General features: G+C 46.5%; 1 protein-coding gene and 1 long non-coding RNA gene across 2 annotated transcripts in view; both read left to right on the top strand.

Annotated features, from left to right (window-relative positions):
• Positions 1-9,743: 9,743 nt before the first annotated feature.
• Positions 9,744-24,148, top strand: part of PDLIM1 (PDZ and LIM domain 1) — a 47,117-nt gene continuing 32,712 nt past the window's right edge. Inside the window, exon 1 of the mRNA XM_082406576.1 lies at positions 9,744-9,962. Coding sequence (XP_082262702.1) covers positions 9,867-9,962 — 96 coding nt within the window. The 5' untranslated portion in view covers positions 9,744-9,866. The remainder of the gene's footprint in view (positions 9,963-24,148) is intronic.
• LOC309635401 lies at positions 14,220-18,226 on the top strand. Its single transcript, XR_014248823.1, has 2 exons — positions 14,220-14,331; positions 15,333-18,226. It is a non-coding gene; the product is annotated as an uncharacterized lncRNA (long non-coding RNA).

Here is a 24,148-nt window from a genome sequence, read left to right as displayed (position 1 = left end):
ATGGTGAGCCTCTTTAGAGCAATCCCTGGCCACCAGATGGTAATATCACAACAGTGTTTTGGAACCCAGACCCAAACTGCATTCCTGCGGATGCCTTCATTCTGTGTGCTTATAATGAAGACCAGACCCCAAGTGCCTATGGGATAGGGATGGAATGGACTAAAATTTGGGCTAGAAATTGTCAGGCTCTACGGAAGCAGTGGGTTAAAACCTTCTTACTATACCATCTCATCTAAGCCGAGGGCATGGAATACTCCGGACTTAACTATTTTGAATATACTAATGGGCCCTTGTCCCTGCATTGTGTTCGTAACTTGTCCCTTCCATGGATCCCTACGGCTGCTTCCTTGCTAAACTCTTCTGTTCCCAGATCTCTTATTTCACCTTCAGGATATGTCTGCATACGTGGCAATTCCCAGAATGAGAGCCCAAAGACAAGCGCACCCCAGGGAAAATTTGGTCCCTTCGTAAATGCTTATCCTTATATCCAAAATGTGTGGCACGAGAGAGAGGGTACATTAGAACACTTGGTCCCATTCACAGTCACAATTCATAATAATACTCAATACAGTCCCAAGAGGGCCATCGGATTAATATTAGCAGGAATAGGACTGGCAGGTTATTGTCAGCTCCATGGGGTGGCTTTGCCTACCATGAGGTAACCCTAGAAAATCTAACTAACACTTCAGAGAGCCTAGCCCTGACCACCGGCAATGCCCTAAATAGACTTTCAACTTCTTTAGACTCACTGGGCAATGTGGTCATGGACAATAGATTGGCATTGGATTACTTCCTGGATGAGCAGGGTGGTATTTGTGTGGTCATAAACAAAACCTGCTGTACCTACGTTAATAACTCGGGCCAGATCAAGATGAACATCAAAAAGATTTAATAACAGGCATCATGGTTATACCACTACAAGCAGGGGACAGACCCTAATGCCATCTGGTCTACTATTAAGAGCACCCTCCCTAGCCTTGCTTGGTTCCTGCCCCTCCTGGGTCCAGTCATGGTCATACTCCTCTTCCTCTTCTTTGGACCCTGCCTCTTTAACCTCTTGGTAAAGTTCGTGTCTTCCGGGTTACAACAGTTCCACATCAAAATGATGGCTATGCGAGGATTTCAACCCATACCTCCGTCTGACTTAAAACAAGAAGCTGTCCTGCCCCTGGAGACAGGGGACAGTAAAAATCCAGAGATTTTTACTCCCTGACAGGCAGGGTCGATGCCCCTGCTCAGCTCTGAAGCAGCTACAGAAGACAGACCATTGCCCTTCTGCTTCCCATAAGAATATGGGAGTAAAGTCTCTGAGCAGGGAATGAGACAGGAGGGAAAGGGGCAGGACACAAACGCTAGATAATGAAGAAGGGGTGCAGCTGTTGGAATGAGATAAAGACCAGCTGGAATAAGTTGAAACCAAGGTGGCTTTGAGAATAGTCCAATCATTGACCTTTAGCTCATTATACCTTCATTGTAATACTAAAATCACTCCCCCTTACACCATGACAGTTCCGAGGAGGACCAAAAAAGGCCAAAAAGTGGGCAGTGGCCCAATTCCTGGGAAATCCCTACCGTGCCCTGACATAGCAAGAATATTCCTCCCACTCGTTGGCCTATGAAACTACTTAACCTATAAAAACCTACGAACCCATGCCCCAGGGCCGCTCTCACTTTTTGAGACAGTCCACATTCTGCCTAAGAAATGTGTATCTCTCTAAACCAATTTGCTTTCCCTTTACTCTGGCTGCTTTTGAATTCTTTCCAGCTTACGAGACCAAGAACCCTCACTTGGTGGTCCACCCTAAGGACTCCTGCAGGTCCCAGGATGTGACATTTCCCTCTCCTGCAATACGCCCACCACTTATTCAAGCACTTTCATATTCTCTGCATAAAAAGCTAATCCGGGCTCCTCTTGTACCTATCCTGCTGCAGCCCTAGAATTTCCTTGAGAAGCCCTGGTTCTTTTTATGGCATTTAGAAACCAAGTTCAGGAAAGCAAGCGTACTCATTGCTCTGGAGTATCTTTGCTCCTAGCCGCTTTTGGCAGAAAAACAGGCATGCAAATACGCATAGATATACATAGTTATTTAAATACACACACACCTACATAAATCTATATCCACAAAACACACCATAGTTTACTTATTTATTTTATTGTTTGTCCCTTACACTAAAAGTAAGCCCCACGAGGGAGAAAATTTTTGTCTGTTTTGTTTGCTGTTGATTTTTTAGTGCACAGAACAGCGCATGGTAAATGGGGAGTATTCAGTAGATAGTTGTTGACTAAAACAGAAGAAACAGCCCCAATAGGCTAAGTAGTTTGTCAAATCCTCACAACTGACCAATGACACAACTCTCTTTTTAGCATGCTTCCAAGACCCAAAATAGGAGCTAATGTCTGGCTGGATAGCACATGTCTTCATGGTCATTTTTCCACCTTAATTTTTTTCTGGCCTCTTTTACCTCTAGACTTTTGTAACTTGTATCCTCTCTTCCTACCCTCTGGGATTCATAACCTCAGGTGGTCAGTGGGTAGGAGCTCAAGGCAGAGGCTAGGTGGCTAGTCCTGGAAGTAGGAGAAGACCCCAGGCTCACCACCCAGCGGTGATGGCTGAGACATCTCCTCAGCCTGGAATGTGGTCTAATACAAGGAGTGGGGTGTCCAGGTGTGGTATCTGAAGTCAGTTATCATTGCTAGCGTACCCAGCAGCAGCCCTGATGCTACCCAAGAAATGACCACATGGAAGTAGAGCATCAGAGATAATAGGAGAGAAGACAGACCCAGAGCGGGCGGGTGGAGACCCAACAGAGAGGAAGCCAACCTCCGGGAGCCCTGGCGTCATGGAAACTGGCCCTGCCACTCTATCTGTCCTCAAATGCTATAAATAGTCAGTTTCAGTATCAGCCATGGCCAGACCAGGCCAGCACCACGATCAAACCCTGAGAAGAAATGGATTTGGGGGAGGATGTCACAGAGAGAGAGAGAGAGAGAGAACGGTTGGAATGGGAGGAATGAGATGAGATGGAGGGAAAGCTTTTGCCTGTTCCCACTGCACACCACAGCAGGCCTCTGGCACTCAGAGCCCACCCCACAGAATTTTCCAGGCTGCCCATCACCCAATAATGCTGTTTCACCAGACCATCCCCCACCCTTCCTACTACTTTGTTCTGTTTCTGCTGCTCAGTATGGCCTTTCTGCCTCCATATTTTTTCATACTTTTAAAGCTTATCTCAGTTTCTACTTCCTCCAAGGAGGAAGTCCAAAAACCCATCCCCCGAAGACTTCTAGTCTAGTTGAGTTGCTGACACTTGGGCTGTGGGTGTCCCTGTTAGTGGAGAAGGAAGATCTGGCCCTTGGGCCCTCCATGAATTGTGGACATGAGGTGTCTTCTGGGATCCTAGGAACCCCTGAATAACCTCCTGTCCCTCCCTTTTTCTGTTACAAAGTCCTCTGGACCCTGTAGCTCCTCCTCTGCCTCCCCAGCCCAGACTTTGCTGTGTTACTTGGTTACTGAGTGATTTTATGGAAGTCTCTTGACCTCTCTGGGCCTATTGCAGGCTGAGTTCTCTGGTCCCAGAGACAGAGTGTCTAAGCAGGATGTTTATTAAGGAGAGCCCTTGGGCTCAGTGCCTGGGGGAGGGAGTGAGAGGAAGCTGGATTGGGCAGAGGGAGAAGCTGAGCTACAGGGATCTCTGGAGCCATAATGCCCCATCAGAGTTGTCCCATGTTGGGCCCAAATGGCTGGTCTTTTATCCCAAGATCAGTCATTGAATGCAGGCAGGCTGGGGTAGGGCATGCCCGTGGGCAAGGCTGCTCTCTGGGCAGTGGCAGTCCCTGAGGGGGCTAAAAGTTGAAGGCTGTCCACCTCCCAGGAACTGGAAAAATAAGTCCTTCCATGAAGGGGGACCTGGGCAGCGCATCAGTGCCTCAGCTTCCTCCTGTAATAAGGGCATCACGGGACTTCCCTGGTGGTCCAGTGGTAAAGAATCCGCCTTCCAATGCAGCGGACACGGGTTCGATCCCTGGTCGGGGAACTAAGATCCCACATGCTATGGGGCAACTAAGCCCACGTGCCACAACTACTGAGCTTGTGCACCTCAACGAGAGATCCCGTGTGCCGCAAACTACAGAGCCCATGCGCCCTGGAGCCCGCACAACACAACTAGAGAGAGAAAACCCATGCGGCCACGACTAGAGAGGAGCCCGTGTGCCACAACTAAGACCCAACGCAGCCAAAAAAATAAATAAAAAAAAATTTTTTTTTAAAAAGGGCATCACAGGGGCTTCCCTGGTGGCGCAGTGGTTGAGAGTCCGCCTGCCAATGCAGGGGACACGGGTTCGAGCCCTGGTCTGGGAGGATCCCACATGCCGCGGAGCAACTAGGCCCGTGAGCCACAATTACTGAGCCTGCGCGTCTGGAGCCTGTGCTCCGCAACAAGAGAGGCCGCGATAGTGAGAGGCCCGCGCACCGCGATGAAGAGTGGCCCCCACTTGCCGCAACTAGAGAAAGCCCTTGCACAGAAACGAAGACCCAACACAGCCATAAAAATAAATAAATAAATAAAATTAAAAAAAAAAAAAATACTCTTAAAAAAAAAAAAAAAGGGGGCATCACAATACTTCACCGGGCTATTGTGTGGATGAAATACAACAATATATGTCAAGTTCCTAGCACACACTCTGACTCATAGTCACTGTTTAGTAATGGGGACAATATTTATTGTCTGGGTATTGGGCTAGGGTCTGTTGGGTGACTCTGACCCCAAGCCACTTTTCCTCTTTCGGGGAGGTGACCAACGGGTGGGTCCATGTACGCTACAGATTCAAATTTAGACTTTTGAAGTTTTTCCCCTATGAGGTTACATATAAAGCCATTGAAATATAATAACAGCAATGAAATATGTTAATCATACAACTTTAAATTTAGGTATCAGGAGGTAAATTATATTTTTTATTAATCCATTAATTATCTTGTGAACAACGCTATTATATGACATTGTCTTTTTGTCTTAACTTTTCCAATATGTATGCTTAATATGAACCACTTTATCTATGATCTTGTTTTGGAATTTCTTCTTTTAATATTCAGGGATGCTTGAGAAATGGTAGTGGTCCGGCCTCTTTGATGACTTGATGATTTTTGTGCCACGTGTCCAGGGATCCAGGAGGCAGGTGGACAAAACAGCTTCTTGTCTGCTAGGCACACGGCAGGCCTTAGATCTCCCAGTTCATCAGTCCACACCTTTATCAGCCCGGAGGGGACTTCAGCCAGGTCAGGTGTCCAGGTGTCCTTAGGGCCCAACGCTCCACGGAGCATGCTCCGTGTGGAATCCGACAGGCGCCCAATCCCAAACGGCCACTTCAGGATCCCACCCCTTCACCCCCACCCACCCCCCCACCCCTCCCCCTGGGGCCGGAGCAGAAAGCGGGAGAAAGTAAAGAATTGGGCGTCCGATTCCCTGACCAGTCCCTGGCTCAGCCGAGGGCACCTCCCCCCCGGTCAGCCGTCCTGGAGTGTAGTGGGACCAGCCGCGCGTGGGATCCCAGTACAGGACGCGCTGACCCTGGGAGCGGGGTTGAGGGTGGATGGGGACCAGACAGGGGGGATAGGACCCAGCGGGAAAAGATGCTTTGTTTTGCAAGCTTCTGAGCTTGGGTTTCGGTTCTTTTTAGAGAAAGAAGAAACAAATCGTTGTGATGTCATTTGACCAGGGCACCCCGGGCAGCTGCACCGGTTTGGGGATTGGGGAGCCGCTGCGCCCTGAGCCCGTCGGCCGCTTCCGGCTCTCTAGCCCCTGGGCAGAGCCGGCCGCAGATCCCAATGGAGGCTTGGAGCCTGGGAGTCACCTACTCTCTCTCTTGGGTCAAGGCTCAGTCCCAGAGGGGGCAGGGGTCATGGCCGCGATCTCCAGCACTGGGAGCTCTGCAGTCCCCTGAGCAGGTCCAGGACTTGTCCTGGAGATTAAATAAGTCCGTATGTAAAGGCTAGTACAGTCCTACTCTCACTGTCCTTAAGAAATGGGGCTGTTATTCCCTCAGCACAGTGGCTCTGGAGGGTCCTGGCAGTGGCACCCTGGGTGTGGGAGTAGCCAGCTCTGCAGAAGCCCGATGGGGGGCGGGGAATCCGCCAGCAGATGCCACCCACCTGTCCACCTTGTTAAACTGGACTGAGAGTTGGAAACACCCACTATTCCCTGACTTCCTAGACCATTGCTCCTCTGTCCTTTTCCTGTCCTTGCTTCCATTTCTTCAGCATCCTTTCTACCCCACCTGCACCCCCTCATATGCAGGTATTTTGATGTAGGCTGTTTAGGGTCAAAAAACTTTCATGGAATTCATTATAATGATAATAAACAAGGCAACTGAAGTTCAGAGAAGTTGCTTAAGGCCATTCAACTGGTACTCTGCAGGAGTCAAGGGTGGCCAGTGAGGGAATTGCAGAGTTTGGATTAATAAATAATGGTGTTTAAGATAAAACAAGGTTGCTTGTGTTTGGGGGTCAGAGCTGTCAGTCCATCATTGGGTATTTTCTGAGTACATGCTGTGTGCCCAGCTCAGAGCTGGCTTGCTGGAGCAGGCGGAGGGAGATCGAAAAGATAGAAGATGAGGTTCCCTACCCCCAGAAACACTAGCATTTAGTCTGCATCCAAGGAGTTGAGGCCATTTAATTGATTTTTGCTTTGGAAACTTTACATCATTGTTAGAAGAAATTATTTTAAAATTTTTTCTCCAATTCCATCTTCCAATACAAAGTTAGTTTTTGTACTTTCTCCTAATTTTGGGCAATAGGTAGACATAATTTTTATTTTTTAACATGAAATCTATAATTTTGTTTACAAATAATAATTGGTTTACAAATAATTTTGTTCCACTCTTTTTTACATATCTTGAAAACACATAGTCTTTTAAAAAATATTTATTTATTTATTTAGCTGCATCGGATCTTAGCTGTGGCACGCGGGCTCTTAGTTATGGCATGCGGGATGTACTTCCCTGACCAGGGATCAAACCTGGGCGCCCTGCATTGGGAGCGTGGAGTCTTAACCACTGGACCACCAGGGAAGTCCTTCATAGACTTCATGATTATCATTTTTATGCTGCATACTATTCCCTCATATGGCCATACCATATTTAGCCACTTTTCTGCTGCTGCTTAATTCCAGTTTTTTTTTGTCATTATAAATAATGTGGCTATAAATATCTTTGTACATAAAGCTTTTTCCTCTTCTTTTAAATTATGTCCTTGGAATTAGTGCCCAGAAAGGGGATGACCTGGTCAGAGTGTCGACTGTTTTATAGCTCTTGTTATGTAGAGTCAGACTGCAACTGACAACATTTAATAACTAAATGAAGTAACCTATGTACTTCTGCCCTATATCTGAAAAGAATATTGTATAGAATAAGCACTATTGGCACCCACGATGTATCAGGTCCATGCTAGCAGGACACCTGGGGATGAACGAGAGGCAGTTCCCACCTTTGGGGAGAACAGAAGCTGTGGCTCTTCAATCTTTTTCTCTTCCTAGGACACAAAATATTCAAAACTGCTACCCATCTTAGGGCAGACCCAGAATTTGGCAATTCTCCCAAATTCTGCAGGGACTTGAAATACAAGCATGTTTTTAAATCAGGAGAATCTTAATCAAAGAGGGTATAATTTTTGGCTTCGATGAAGCAGGTAGTTGGCTCCTGGCTGTAACTCCATTCCTTTTTCTCAGATTCAAGAATATCAGGATGCCTAGAGCCCGTGCTCCACAACAAGAGAAGCCACTGCAGTGAGAAGGCCACGCACCGCAACGAAGAGTAGCCCCCGCTCGCCACAACTAGAGAAAGCCCACACGCAGCAACGAAGACAACGCAGCCAAAAATACATTAAATAAATTAGAAAAAAAAAAAAAGAATATCAGGATGGGGAGTGGGGGGGATAAATTGGGAGTTTGGGATTAACAGATACACACTACTATATATAAAATAGATAAACAACAAGGACCTACTGTATAACACAGGGAACTATATTCAATATTTTGTTATAACCTATAATGGAAAAGAATCTGAAAAAGTATATCTGAATCACTTTGCTATACACCTGAAACTAACACATTGTAAATGAACTATACTTCAATTAAAAAAAAAAAAGAATATCAGGATGCAAGATGAGAGGGATGGATAGATGACATAAAACGACTTTGATTTCTAAATTCAAGCAAACCATTCCCAAACCAGGCATTTGTGCTGTGACACAACTGGACAAGTAAGATGATCCTTTTATGTGTAAATCTGTGCACAGGGCTTCTGGGTAGGTAGGCCAGGATCACAAGGAGACAGAACACTGGGGCTCAGGTGCCAGGATGAATTGGAGCCAAGAAAACTATGAAGAACCTGGGACCCAAAGGTCATAAGGTTGGCCAATGTATTGCATTCATTAAATACTACATACTAGGCACTATTATTAGGCGCTGGGATACAGCAGTGATCCAAACAGATAAAAACCCCTACCACTGGGGAACTAATGCTTAGGGGTGACCGGGGGGTACAAATAAGTGAAATATTGAGTATGTCAGATGGTGATAAATACAATGGGAAAATAAAAGCAGAGGAAGGTGACAGGGTGTTCTAGAGAGGAGGCTTTAAATAGGGCTTTCAGAGATGGCCTAACTGAGATGATGACATCTGAACAAAGGGCGAGCCTTAGGATGTCTGGGAGAAAAGCATTCCAGAGGCCCTGACGCAAAGCCTTTAGGCAGAAGCAACAGGCCAATGTGGGCTGGGAGCAGCACAAGGAGATGAGATCAGAGAGGGAGTTGGGGCCATTCTGTGGGTGGCCCTACAAGCATTTTAGGCATTTCAGCTTTACTCAGAGGGAAGTGGGGGACCCAGTGGACAAGGAGATGTGGTCTGATCTGGCGAGGAGAACGTACTCCAGGGCGAGGGGGGCAGAGCCCAGTTAGGAAGCTAGTGGCAAGTCAGCAACCCAGGTCTTCGGACTCAACCCAGTTCCCTTTCCACGCACTTGGTCCGCCTCAAACTTGAGGTGTGAATTGTTGGGAAGAGCAGAACCTACAGTGAATCCAGCCGGGAGGAAAGGTTTCTAGGAAGGTTTTTAAGTTCACTTACAACTTCGTACGTTGGTCTCATTCGCACTAGAAAAGTTCCAGTGTGGGGTTTTGGCACGGGGAGCCTGGGCGACAGTCCAGTTACACCACGGACAAGCTGTGTGGCTTCTGGCAGGTCTTCTAACCTCTGGCCGACCCAGTTAATTCATCTGTAAAAATGGGTCTATAAATGCCCTGACTGCTTCATATTTTCAAACGAGATCACTCGAAAGCACCTTTGAAACATCGTTGTCGTTTACAATAAAACAAATGTGAAAATGGAGCTGACCTCAAAGAGATGACTTTGCACAGCACTTCCAGACTCTTTCAAAAGCGCCAAGCTTTGTCTCCTTCGAGGTCACCGGAACCTACTCGCCTCTCACCTAGCGCCCGCGGCGGGGCTGGGAGTGCCGCCGGGCGGCGGCTGGCGCGGGAGGGAGGTGGCGCTGGGGGCCGGGGCGGGGCTGCTGAGATCCCGAGACCCCCGAGCTGACCCCAGACTCTCTCTGCCCGACTCTCGGCCAGGCCCTGTGCGGGCGCCAAGGGCGGGGGGGCAGCTGCGGACCGCGGGCGGGAGGACAGGCGGGGCAGGCGGCGGCGACGCGGCCTGGGCGGAGCCGCCCCCGCCCTCCTCCCGCCCAGCTCCCGCCCGCCCCAGGCTCCCCCGACCCGCGCCGCGCTCTCTTTCTCCGACAGCTGCCGGGGAGCCCAGCGCGCCGCTCCGCGTCCTGCCCCGTCTGTCCCCGGGAGTCGCCGACCGCCGTCGCCGCGCCATGACCACGCAGCAAATAGCGCTCCAGGGCCCGGGACCGTGGGGCTTCCGCCTCGTGGGGGGCAAGGACTTCGAGCAGCCTCTCGCCATTTCCCGGGTAAGAGCAGCCTGGGACGCGCGGGGAGCGGGGCCATCCCGGGCTGGGGAGCGGCGTGACCCAGAGGGGACCTGGGGCGGCCGGGGCCCCGCGGGCGCTGTCGGAGACGGCGGCTTCCGGAGCCCGGGACGGAGCCGGGGCGGCCGGGCGCAGCCAGGTGCGCCAGGTGCGCCGAGCGCTTTCCGCGCACCTCGGGCCCGCAGTCCCCGCCGCGCTTGCCAGACGCCGCGCTCCCGGGCGAGCCAGCCGGCTGCGGAGCACCACTTACCGCGTCCGCGGGGCAGAAAGGCGCAGTTTTCGTGCCTTCGCTCCGGAAGCGTGGCCGGCGCGTGGACGCGCTTTGTCAGCGGGTGAAAGGCTCAGGGTCCCCACAGATCCCGCACGCTGGGAGATAGCGCTTACCCGTTCTAAACAAGCCGCAGAGCGGCGGAAAGCAGTTTGGAAGTAGCAGGAACCACCTGGAAAGTGAGGTGGAGAGGATGGGAAGTTTACTGGGGCGGGGGCGGGGAGGGCGAGTGAGGTTAAACGCAACAATCGAAACAACTAGTTTCTCACTCTTTGGACTTGATCCATGGCCAGGTTTTACCTCTCTAATGTCTTTTGGAGCAATGGCGGGATTTTGGAAACAGACCAACCCGAATAAACCCTCTTGGACATTCCACTACTTCGCGGGAGATGGCCGTGCCATATTTCTGCCTGGCATATCGGGATTATCAACTGATCAGCCCTTTTCCCCCATAAATAGGGGTGCGGTGGGGTTCCCACCTTATGTGTTTGTATGGGGGAAGCTGGTGCTTGAAAAATTCTCAGAGGGTCCTCATCTGTTTGGAAGGGCCCAGGTTCAATCGGAGACGACCAGGTCCATCATCTCCAAATAAAGCGGAAGCCCGAGGGAGACCCAGACTCATTGTTTGGAGGCCCAGGCTTTGGTCATCTAGTCTGGGCTAAAGGCAAGGTTGATGTCCCACTGAGAGTTGCTACATTCAATGTGCCACCAAAAGGCAGACAAGAAATATTTTTTGACTGAATGAAAAAAGGGAGCGTAAAGCACCCTCTGGTACCCAGCTTTGCTAGGCCTATCATTCCATTCTTGGGCTCATCTGCTTTCTGAAGATGACCCTAGACCTGCCTCCCCAGCCATCTTAACATTCCTCCTTTTTCTTGGAGCGGGAGGGTGGAGAGGGAAGGGGAAGATCCCTATGGGTCTTTTTGCCTTAGGTCCTTGCCTCCAGCTCCCGAAAGAATATGGTGGGAGGCACAGGAGGAAAAGAATTGGGGCTTCCTCTTTGGCTTCTCTACAGCCACAGTCCTACCCACATTTCCTTGCAGGTGGGCCCTAGTGGAGTGATGTCTTCTCTGACCATCCCACTCCCAAAAGGGGCAGGTGCTTCAGTTCTTAGGCCCTGTCTTCTCCCTGTCTTCCACCTGCTGTCCCCAGGGGACAACTTTGATTATTCTTGCAGGTACATGCTGTCTTCCCAGCCACCAGCCAGATTCCTCAAGCGCAGAAACTGTGCCTTCCCCAAATCTGGACCCCTGCCCCCAAGGCTGGTACCGAGCTGAACCTGCCTGTGCCCAGTAAATCTTTGCAGGCTTATTAATAAATGCTTATCCAGGGAAGGCACATTTAGACTCGCTTACCTCATAGTCCATTTGTCCCCACTCTTTGTGTCTATAATTAACCTGTCAGCCGGCTCAGCTTCTGAATTTATGTATGACATGAAACCTTTTCTTAAGAACTGGAGAATACGGCTTCCTCCAAGGAGCCGGAGCTGGAGCTGGAGGGACAGATTGGGGGTGATTTAAAAAAAAAAAAAAAAAGAATTGAGAATATATTGGCCATCTGTTAAAAGGGCAATTACTGCCTGTTTTTAAAAGACTTAATGCAAGTGGCCCTGTGCAGGAATGATGGTATGGGGTGGAAAACACAATACTGTGAATTCTTTAGTTTGTACCCTCATCTGTTTGTTTATTTTTTTATTAGCACATGTCTCATGAGCATATAGCATATTCTAGAAACTACAGAGCAAAGCCCTGGAGTCCCAGAAATGAGAAGACACGGCTCCACTCTCAAGGTGTTCATGGTTCAGTGAGGGAAGCTAATCTTTATAACGCTCTGGGTTGTGCTTTAATGGAAAAGTGAAAGTGACTCAGAGGAGGTGACATTCTCTTGCTGACAGTAATTTACCTGTTTATTCATCTCATTATTCCCACATGGAAAAAAATGTGGGCCTCCTAACTTCCTGGGAATGGGAAAGTCATTGTCATAAAGGGTCCCTGAGGTAGCTGTCTGAGATCTGGTATAGGTTTGATTTTTGCTCTTACTTGAGCTGTACCTGGGGTGAGTCTTCTACTGTCTGTAGCTGCCTTTTTTATCTCTGCAATGGGGATAACTCCAGCTATTGGCTGTGAGTTAAGGTATGTGAGATTGGTCTGTAAACAGTGAACAGTAGTGAGGAGGTGTGAGCATCCACGAAATTATACACACATTCTGGTTGGTAGGTGTGCTAGATTCATCATTTGGGGCAGATACAGTTTGCTATGGTTTTCTATATGCAGACTTTGAGCCTCCACACCAAAGCAAACCATAAAATTAGGCTGGGAAAGGAGTGCCTTTTATTTAAATAGCTATGTTTGCTTTCTCTTGCATGAATTATTCTGGTATTGGCTTCATTCTTTTGTTAAACTACTAATGCTCCTGAATATAACTCTGTAATCTTGTATACTTGAAATTATTTTTTTCTTTTTTAACTTTTTTATTGTGAAATTAAAAAGTCATAAACTAAAAATGCACAGCAAATGGTTATAAAGTACATACCTGTAGAGTTACCACCCAGGTCAAGAAATAGAACATTGCCAGGACCTCAGCAGCTCACTAACCTACCTCCTTGTTTTTAGCCAGTTTCTGAACAGAAACAAACAGAACACATTTGTGTGTGTGTGAATAGCTGCTTTTGTTCCTCAATATTTTCATCTTTGTTATTGTGATACACTTAAAATTTCAATCCAGCTCTCTAACTTTGAATGGACATAAACTATCTTTCTTCCTTTTACCAGTTTCTCATTTAAGCCTCTACCTTGGACTCCCTGACGATCCAGACACATATTTGCAATTGTCCTCTGAGATTTTTTTTTCTCTGTCAGTTCCTGCTCCAGGTCTACAGTTGTCTATCTCCTTGAGTTGGGTTTTTTTTTTTTTTTTTCCCCCTCGTCAATTTCTTATTTCCTCTAGTTGCCTTCCATGGAAGTCTTCAGAGAATCCACACCCAGGCCAAAATTGCTGCTGAGTTTATGTTGACTGTTTTTCCTCTCCCAGCAACTGACAAAAGGCAGGAAGGGGCGGGGCCAGAGATAAGGAGATGCTCTCGGTGGGAGGAGTTGCTCATTTGCCTCTCGAGTCCTGGGGAAGTCTTTGCTAAGAGCCTCTGGTTTTCACTCAAGTATCCTAAGGAGTGTTTAATAATGGATACTCTGTAGTCAGAGGGTCTTTTCTGACTTTAAAGAGTGTTATTTCCAGACTCAAGTAGGCTTACATCATGGCCTTAAGGTCGAAAGAGCAGGGCTTATCTGTCAGATTGTGAAAAGTGAGAATTGTCCATAAAGGCTCATTATGCATTAATGGCCCTTGCTCAGTACTCCCTCATTCTGTGAAATTGATCACCTGGGAAATATTAGCTGCTCCAGCTGATCTAAGGAGAGGAGGAAGAGGATGAATTACAGGGAATGGCTTGGAAGTGAATGCTTGAGCCTACTGGCATGAAATTCACCAAGCCACGTTATGTCCCCTTGACCAGAGACCCTGCCCCTTACCCAAAATCCTGGATGCCAACCTTGCTGGTTTGTCTTTGAGGAGGAGAGAGCAGAGAATGGTGTTAAGGTATTGCAACGGGGCAGATAATTGAGAGGAGGTTATCATTTAACCACTGAGATCACTCTCCTACTCTGAACAGGACTGGGAAAAGCACCAGAATTGCTCTTGTGCTGGGACTAGTTAGGAGTGGCTTTCAACCTGTGCTCATTCCCTAGGCCGTACCTTGCCATTGCTCCCTGGAGGAGAGGAAAATGAGTATTCTTTGCCTTTTACAGGGGAGAAGCTCAGTGCCCATAGGTTAGGTAATTTGAATTTTCAAATTTTTTCAATGAATGAACTACTTCTTAACTTCTTTGTAAAGGAAAAGGTAAAGGCTCATTAAAAATGAGCAAAAGCCTATGTCAGAAAATTAATTTTTAAAGGATGATTTGACTTCCAGTATGTCTCAGAGGAGAGCCTGGAGAAGCTGCCAGAACTTCTGTATGGTGCCTGGTAGAGTGTCCAGGGCAGGAACTCGGGCTGAACTCCAGTCCTGAACACCACACTGGGTGACCCCAGGTATGTCACATGCCTTCTCTGGGGCTCAATTCTCTGTAAAGATAAAATAAAATAATAAATAAGCAAACCAATGGTTTTGTACCCTTTGAATATGAGGGCCCCCTTTCTTTTATTGTTAAAAAGTGTCCTAACCTAATATGACATTAATTGTACCTTCAACCACCAGTTGATGAGAAAACATAATATGAATTCAGAAATGTTTTCAGATGAATTTGGGTTGTGTTATTCATCTGTGAATATCTATGCCCAAATGACTCTTATGTTAATCACAAGAGCCTCCATTTACACTTGGAAGATTTGTGTGAGCGTATTTATTTGATTGGCTTGCAGCAATGACCATAGTTAAACTGTATATAAGACTTTTTATATGCCAGGCAGTGTTCTAAGCTTAACATAGTCTTTCAGTAATCCTTACAAGTATCTTGTGAGGTAGATACAATTAAGATAACCATTTTATAGATGAAAAAACTGAGCCATGGAAACATTAGGTACTTTGCCCTTGTCATACAGTAGTGAGTGGATAGAGCTGGAATTCGGCTGAGCAGTCTGGCTTCAAAGCCCATGGCCTTAACCTCTATGTCATAATAATGTTTTAACAGTAGCTAATATATTTTGAATGGCTACTCTGTGCTAGGTGTGCACTTGCATTATCTTTTTCTGTACTCCCCACAACCCACGACACCGGGACACAGGACACACAATACATACAGTAAATTGAAGAGCTGGGATTTGAAGTCAGACAGATTGACTCCCAGGCCAGCTTTAACCACAGTATTCTGCCCCCTGATAAGCCGTAACTGTCAATATTTCATTGATGATAATATTACCCAGCACCCAGGTCTGAGAAGTGCTAATGGCGGGGCAGTCATCAACATGAGGGGTAGGACTCTCCTGGGCTCCTCACCCCAGAGCCCCTCATGCCCATGGGGGTTGGCTGGGGTGGCCTCAGCCTGAGTGCATCCTAGAGAGCAGCACCTCCCCTTCCTGTTTCTCCTGAAAAGCTAGAAGCCATGGCCCCACCTGGGAGAACTGACAGACCAGCCATAGGATTCCATGGCCATGTGGGCAGGGAAGAACAGAAGAGCAGAGGAATTGGATGATTTGCCAGAGAAAAGCCTCTGTAGGTGGCCAGGAGGGGATTTGGGGGCAGTTTTTATGGCAAATGAAGATGACCAGGGAGTGGACAGATCCACCTTGCCCAGCCAAGGATGGGCCTGCGAAGTGGCGGCCAAGCCAAGTCCAGAACAAAATGTACCCATGAAAACCTAAGATGAGAAAGGTAATTTCTGTATGGCACTTAGCACCCTGTGTGATTGTTGATCCTGTTATTAGCACCAGCGTGGGTGAAGTGGAAAGCTCACCGGTAACTGAGGTCCGTGGTGTATTTTCATACGTGTAGTACACTGCCTTCTCAGGAAATGCCATAAACAGGAAAAACACCTTTCTGAAGAACACTCTGGTCTTGTAGGAGGCCAGGTTCTTGACCAAGGACTCGGCCTAATTTTAATAGGTATGACTACTCATGTCATGCCAGATAAGAAGATAAGGACATAGGTATGACCTATATAGGATAAAGTTGTCAAATGCATACAGATAAATTCAGGTGATGCAGCAATGATTTACATCCATTTCTTAAAAAAAAAATTATATAAAAATAAAAATACTTACACTTCCACAGCTGTACGTGATCAGACCCTATGACCCAACAATTCTCCTAGTTAACTGCTCAATAGAAATGTGTCCGCATGGCACCAAAAGACATGTCAAGAATCTTCAAAGCAGCACTATTCACGATAGCCCCAAACTCGGAACAATTCAAGTGTCTAACAACAGTGGAATGGAGAAATAAATGGTGGTATATATAAATGTATTTATAAACATATAAATAATGATATGAAACACTGCAGCCGTGAGAATGAAGGAATTACAACCATGCACAATGGCACGAATCAGACAGGCAGACAGACATATGATGTTGAGAGAAAGAAGCCAGACATAAAGCATAAATACCACATCATTGCAGTTATATATGATTAATCAGGCAAAATTAATCTATAGTGTTAAAAGGTGGGATCACAGTAACCTTTGCCAGGAGGTTAGTGATGGGAAGGAGGCACGAGGGGCCTTTGGAAGTTCAGCTAATGTTCTGTTTATTTGGTGCTGATTCCATGGGTGCGCTTTCTTTGTGAGAATCCATCCAGCTGTTTATTTACAATTCGTGTCCTTTCTGTATGAGTGTTATGCCTCAATAAAAAGCTTACATTAACAACCCTTGTGCTTATTATAAAAGATCAAATAATATAAAAATGTGGACAGCCCAAGGTAAAAGCCTTCCAACACCTTTCCCCAATCTTACTTCTCAGAGATAAACACTGTTTAACGGTTTGCTGCAAAACTTTTCAGACTTTTTTCCATTCACGTAGCATTTTTAAAAATCAAATTACCATGTCATGGTGAACTATTTGGATGTCACTGCTTTGTACTTTCTGCCTTATTTTTAATGCAGCAAATCAAGAATTAAAGCTATCTTGATGTCATGGGAAAATGAAGTCTCGGTATCAGCCTGATCTAGGTTCAAACCTTGTCTTGTCCCTGTATTAGCTGTATGTCCTCAGGCAGGGTTAGCCTCTGAAACCTCAGTGCTCTCATTTGTAAAGCGGGAATAATAGTCCTTGTCTTCAAAGGTTGTAGTGAGGAGTAAGATGATGTCTAGAGAGAGCTTAGCACTATGGCTAACACATAGAAGGTGTCGGGATACAGTGGTACTATTAGAAAAATATATTAATGGTAGCTACTGTGTATTGAGTGCTTATTATGGGCCAGACATTGTTCTAAACTCTACAAATGAAATCTCATTTAATCCAACAACAAATGAAGTTGACCCTATTATAAATTTTATTTGATAAATGAAGAAACTGAAGCAATGGAGAGTGTAACTGCCCAAGGTTATGTGTTTAGTGAACGGTTAGGATTTGGGTTATGGGTGGCTGTTATTGGGGCTGTTTAAAAGCACACGGGATTCACTGGGACTTGTATAGGGACTTTTGAGAGACTGATGACTTCTTGATCAATTAGTCAGGGTATTCTACTTTGCTATCTGCTTTTTAATTCTATTCCTACCTAAGAAATGATGGTTGGTCTTTCAGACTAAGAGAGCAATAAGTCTCTTTGATCGGCCACCCCTTAGCGTTAATAGCTTCCTTTTGCACCGAGTGCGAAGTGAAGCTGGATTACTGCACAGCTCAGCTACTTGGACCTGAACTACTTTATTGCCTCATTTTCTTAAGAAAACGGTTATAGAGTAACCAAGAACATTTTGAAACATTCTTGGGGTTTTTCAAGCCAACTGCATAAGCTCATACAGCTTCTGTGTCTATAATGTGGCTTCAAAGTCTGTGCCATAGCCTGGGCCCACAAACAAACTGAGTCAGAAGTCTGACTAAGGAGAGTTCAAATTCCACATCTAAATGGCATACTGCAGGGCGGGGCTCAGCTTTGTCATCCAGCTCAGAGTCGTTTAAATTTATACCTAAATAGGGACTTCCCTGGTGGCGCAGTGGTTAAGAACCCACTTGCCAATGCAGGGGACGTGGGTTCAAGCCCTGGTCTAGGAAGATCCAACGTGCTGCGGAACAAGGAAGCTGGTGCACCACAACTACTGAGCCTGCGCTCTAGAGCCCACTAAGCCACAACTACTGAGCCCGTGTGCCACAACTACTGAAGCCCATGCACCTAGATCCTGTGCTCCCCAACAAGAGAAGCCACTGCAATGAGAAGCCTGCGCACCACAATGAAGAGTAGGCCCCGCCCACCGCGACTAGAGAAAGCCCGCACGCAGCAACAAAGACCCAATGCAGCCATAAATAAATAAATAAGTTTATTTTTTTTTAAAAAATTAGGCTTCCCTGGTGGCGCAGTGGTTAAGAATCCGCCTGCCAATGCAGGGGACACGGGTTCGAGCCCTGGTCTGGGAAGATCCCACGTGCTGCGGAGCAACTAAGCCCGTGAGCCACAACTACTGAGCCTGCGCATCTGGAGCCTGCGCTCCGCAACGGGAGAGGCCGCGACAGTGAGAGGCCCGCGCACCATGATGAAGAGTGGCCCCCACTTGCCGCAACTGTAGAAAGCCCTCACACAGAAACGAAGACCCAAGACAGCCAAAAATTAAATAAATAAATAAATTTATTTTTAAAAAAATTTTATACCTAAATACTTGGACACGGCCATTAGTTCAAAGGAGGTTGTCCCTAAAGGTACATGGCACTGAGATTGAACTTGAATTCCAAATTTCTTTATTCCAGTCTTGTTTGTATAATGTTAAAAATTACTAAGTTATCATTATTTAATATTAATACACCCAACTTGTAAGGTGATTTATAGCACCAAAATACATGGCTACAAAATTTCAAATAAAAGAACACACACCATAAGATGCAGCAAAAAATTGGGGGCTTCCCTGGTGGCGCAGTGGTTCAGAATCCGCCTGCCAATGCAGGGGACACGGGTTCGAGCCCTGGTCCGGGAGGATCCCACATGCCGCGGAGCAACTAAGCCTGTGTGCCGCAACTACTGAGCCTGCTCTCTAGAGCCCATGAGCCACAACTACTGAGCCCGTGTGCCACAACTGCTGAAGCCTGCACGCCTGGAGCCTGTGCTCCGCAACGGGAGAAGCCACCACAATTAGAAGCCCTCAGCAACTAGAGAAAGCCTGCGCATAGCCATGGAAGACCCAACGCAGCCAGTCAATCAATAAGTTAAAAATTTGGAACATGGAAGAAGAAAGAGATGTGCCAGGACCTTTCAATCAGGTGGTTTCTGTAATTGCATACTATATTTAGCTGTGAGTTTTCTGGCAGAGGCAAAATAGGAACCATGTTAAGTTATTTAGGCATCTGGAATGAAATAACTTCTGCAATACTCCGTTTGCATTCAAGGACGTTGACCAGTGGTGTAGGGGATTTTTCTTTCTTTGTTTTGGTAAGAGATAGGAAAATACTATTCTAATGGATGTTTCTTTTTTGTTTTTGGCCTCGCCCCATGGATGGCTTGTGGGATCTTAGTTCCTACCGGGGATGGAACCCATACCCGCTGCAGTGGAAGCGCAGAGTCTTAACCACTGGACCTTCAGGGAAGTCCCTGGATGTTTCTTTTAAGGGCCTTCTATGTATTTTAATAGAATGTAAGCCTTGAAGTTGTCTCTGGAGGCGCTGAGATCTTAGATCCTAATTAGTTTTTGTTTACCTGGTTAACTTCATTCAGGGAGAACTTTGGGGGGAAGGCTGGTCAGCATCTCCCTTGATGTTCCCAAACCTAGTGAGCGTCAGAATTTTCTGGGAAGCTTTAAAAAATAAAGATTCCTGGGTCCCACTGTGTAGACCAGGGGTCCCCAACCCCCGGTCCTCGGACCAGTAACTGTCTGCAGTCTGTTAGGAACCGGGCCGCACAGCAGGATGTGAGCCTCGGGTGAGCAAGTGAAGCTTCATCTGCCGCTCCCCATCGCTCCCCATCGCTTGCATTACTGCCTGAACCAACCCCGCCCACCCCGTCCGTGGAAAACTTGTCTTCCACAAAACCGGTCCCTGGTGCCAAAAAGGTTGGGGACCGATGGTGTAGACTCCCCTCAGTAGATCTGAAGTGGGATGTAGAGATCTATTTATATTTTTAAAACCTGAGGGGATCTGACGACCAACTTGTTTGGGAACCATTGCCTCATCCTTGCCAATGTCAGTTTCCCCCTGAGTTATTGGTGAGCTGGGTCAATTTCTGGTCTGAAGTTTAGATGCCAATTCCAAGGGTCAAGGTTAACAATGTTCTGTGAACATTCAGGAGATTGACCTGTATTCCTGTCTGCAGATTAAAGTCAGAGAACCTTTGAACAGGGACAGTTTTTCCCTTGGGGTGGGGTGAGGCTGCTTCAGAACTGTTTAAACTGTTTGACAAGTATTTGGTTAAAACCCCTATCTCTGTCAAAAGAGTGGCAATACAATTTATCATCCAGACTGGAACACTGTTGAAAATGAAATGGGGTGCTTTTGATAATTAAGCTGGGAAAATCTGTTGCCGTCCTGGGCAAACCAGGGTGTCTTGTAGTCCTACTCATAAAACATTTCTGCATATAATTTTTTAACTAAGCCAGTGGTCACAAGCACATTTGCATGAAGGGGTTCGGAGACAACATAAAAGAGTTTTGACTCGAGGGTGAGGTAGTGGAAAAATTAACAGCTGCAAGAAAGATGCTAAATGGCAGCTGGTCCCAGGTTTCTGTGTTGGGGGCAGTAGAGCATGGTGAGAACTGACAAAATGGAGAGTGTCTGCCTCAGCTAAAGGGGGCAGAGTAATTTAAATTTTGAAAAGCCAAGATTGTAGACTGGATTCATTTCATGGGCCTCCTCCAGCTTTCAATCTTGAGCTTAGGGAGTTAAAGGAACCCAATCTGGCTGTCAATCAAACACGTAATTTTAAGTGGAAGTGCCTTTGGACAAGTCCTCTAGGGGAAGCCAGCCTCAGAATGGCTGTCCTAGAGGCTGAATTGTCGACCCCTCGAATGGGTCTGCTTCTCTCAGCTGCCATTAGGGAATATCTGACAAATGCAGTCACCTTAATCTCAACAGAGCTAGGGCTCAGTGGTTGTTTCTTGGCAGTAACTGGGCAGTTGAGTCAGAGGCTATGTTTAAATTCCTTTGTTGTTCTCCATTGTTTTCCAGATAAAGTACAGTCTTGTTAAAAAGAAAATGACAGAACTCTTACAGCCTGGCCTATTTTTACATCTTCAGACTCCTCCCCTTCCTCTCCCTTCACTTCCTGTGTTTTATCTATGCCAGTCCACGTGCTATTCCTGTAAATTGGCATGCTCTTTTCTGCCTCCTGTAGTGCCTTTGCACAGTTTTAAGCAATGCCTCCTCCAGGGAGCCTTCCCTGATTCCACCTTTAGGCTCCCATTGCCTCTTTACTTGTTTCTAGCATCAGCTGGTGTACATACCTGTCTGCCCCAGGAGACTGTGAACTTGACAGTGTGCTCTGCCTGAATCATTTCATGTAATCTTCACAACAGCCTTTCGATGCCTGGACTGTTTATCACCCCTGTTTCATAGGTGAGAAGAGTGAGGCACACAGAGGTGAAACATCCCCCCCAAGGGTACTTAGCTCACAAGCACCAGAGACGGGACTTGAACCCTGGTCATCTAACTTCAGTAGCCACATCTTAATAAGCTACACTGTCTTTGAGAACAGACTTAAGGAATGTCTATCTGATGAGTGAATGAATGAAAGAAGGAGGTAACAGAGGAGGGATAAAATAGGTATATGCCATAATACAGAGGGAGAAAGTCATCTTTTCATTTGCTGTGGCCAGTGGGTATGCATCCAGTTTTGTATAAAAGAAATATTTAGTTATTTAGATGTAAATCGAAGAAAGTGGGAGAGCCACATCATAGTCCTATTCTGCGCCATTTAGAAGTGAAATCCTATGAACCTTCTTTTGTGTTTAGAAGTCTGACGGCAGTGCACAGGCTTTAATGATGCAGTATAGGGTGGATGTACAGATTGGCCTCTGAGCAAAGTGTCTGCCTGCGGGGGCAAAGCGTGAGAGAGACATGAGTGAATTCTGCAGAAGATGGCAGATTGTTCATTAGCGGAAATTGTGCCTAACCCCATTTATTCTCAGGCATCGAGAGTTGTGTGATCAAGTTGTATGGTCTCTGGGGAAGAAAGCTGGAAGAGGGTTTTTGAGAATGTCCATTGAACTAATTAATGGGCCTGTCTCTTTGGAGGAGAGTATAGGACTTGTTTTAGAAACTGAAGCTGACTCCATTCTGAGCCGGTTCTGATGGAATTTGACGGTCAGGAGGAAATCAGAACAGACAGCGGGGCATACTGGGTTAGGTGGACGGACCTCGGAGCCGCACAGCCCGCCACTCACCAGCTGTCAACCCCTGTTCCACCACTTCCTTCTCCATGATGATGCAAATAATATTGGCTACCTGATAGTATCTCAGGAGGACTGGGAAATTAACCCTTGCCAAACGAACTGTGTTTGACCATAATTAGCACTCATTAACTGATAAATACTGCCATGATTGTGATGCATAGTTAGTGTGCAGTAAGGATTGGAGTCCTCCATTCATGATGGGAACTAACCAGAGTTGGAGACACAGGCCTTCTGTCCTGAGGGCTTTTCAGTTCTGACTTGAGTATTTTATAAGGGGAGGTGTTACTGGGCCCCAGCTCAGCATAGACCAATGGAGATGGTTGTCTGACGGATGGCGAGTGGCACCCAGGCCTTGGCAGGAGTTTGCGACACTCCAGTTCCCTGTGTTGAAGGCCACAACAGATGAGTCTGCTTAATTCTGGATTTCTCTTTGGCTCTGACAGTTGGGTTTGGAGCCTCTGCTTGTGGCATTGTGGTAAAGCAGAAGGGGAATGGAATTTGGAATGAGGGGATCTGGTTTCAAGTTCAGGCTCCAACCTTTAGCTGTGTGAACTTGAGTCAGTCACAGCTTTTCCGAGTTTCAATTTCCTCATCTGTAAAATTATCTTACATGTTGGTGGTGAGGTCATCATCATTATTATCTCAACTAGGAGAATGTATGTGAAAGGGCTTTGTAAAAGGCAAATCCCATAATTTGTTTAAATCCATTTCCCCCCCAGAAATAGACAGCTCATAAAAGAATGTGGACTTTATTTATGTGTGATTCCATCTGAGTCCCACCTGATGATGTTGTCTTATAACTTTCTGAGATCTCCTTTGGCTCCCCATTAATTTGGCTTAAAAAAAAAGAATCAGACCAAAAGATAGGATGGCCAGGCCTTGACTACTCAGACTCAGGGCTCTTAAGACTGGTTCTAACTTGTCCAGGATCTGTCGGGATGTACTTAGCAGAAATGCCTCACCTCCAAGAGAGTTTGAACCAAATGCTGGAAATTCCAGCGTTCTTAGCAGCTGAGCATATGAAAGTAAAAGGAAATTTCTCTTTTCATTTTCTCAAGCTTTCTGCACTCCACCGCCCCCATCTCCTCATTTTAGTTTTGTGAGTGGTGACAGTCCAGGATAGCAATGCTGGGGAAAGTGATTATTTGATTCCTTTTGATATAGTCATTTTTTTAAAGGATGGAATGAAGCAGCATGATTACATATTTAACAACCGCTAGATATTTTGGATTCAGTCACTCATCGGACAAATATTTATTGAGCACCTACTATGTGCCAGTCACTGCTAGGCACTGGGGATACCACAGTGCAAAAGGCAGACAAATCCTGCTCTCACACACCTTACTGTTTAGTAGGCTCTCAAGCATTATGTAAACAAACCCACAGAATCGATTTACAAACCTAATTGACAAGTGCCCTGAAGAAGAGAGTGTATGAAAATGTAGATGGGGTGGGGGGTGGTGCAGGGGGAAGGTTGACAAGGGATCTAACTTAGATTGGAGGGTTCAGGAAAGTCTTCTGTGAGAAGGGTCATTTAAGCCAAGAAGTTAATCAGGTAGTGGCTACAGCAGGTGCTAAGGCCCTGAGGCGGGAAAGAAGTAAGGAAGGCCCCTGTAGCTAGAGCTTAGTAGGGGAATGACACAGTCCTGAGGAACTTCATTAGTGATTCTGGATTTTATCCAAGGGGACTTCTCTTTAAGACCATGAGAGTTGGTCATGATAAATGAGTTCAATCAGGCTGTTCTCCCTGGAGATGGAGTTTGCCAACCCAGAACCATGGCTCATCCCAAATAAAGTGATACTTAGGGCCATTTGTAAAACAAGGGGTCTGTGTTGTTCTTTAGAAAAAGCGAAATATACATGAAGTCACACCAGGTCAGTCTTCTCGGG

Source organism: Balaenoptera borealis (assembly GCF_965194805.1).
Source record: "Balaenoptera borealis genome assembly, chromosome: 10".
NCBI lineage: Eukaryota > Metazoa > Chordata > Mammalia > Artiodactyla > Balaenopteridae > Balaenoptera > Balaenoptera borealis.
The sequence above is the reverse complement of the archived record's forward strand: the minus strand, read 5'-3'. Positions and strand labels throughout refer to the sequence as shown.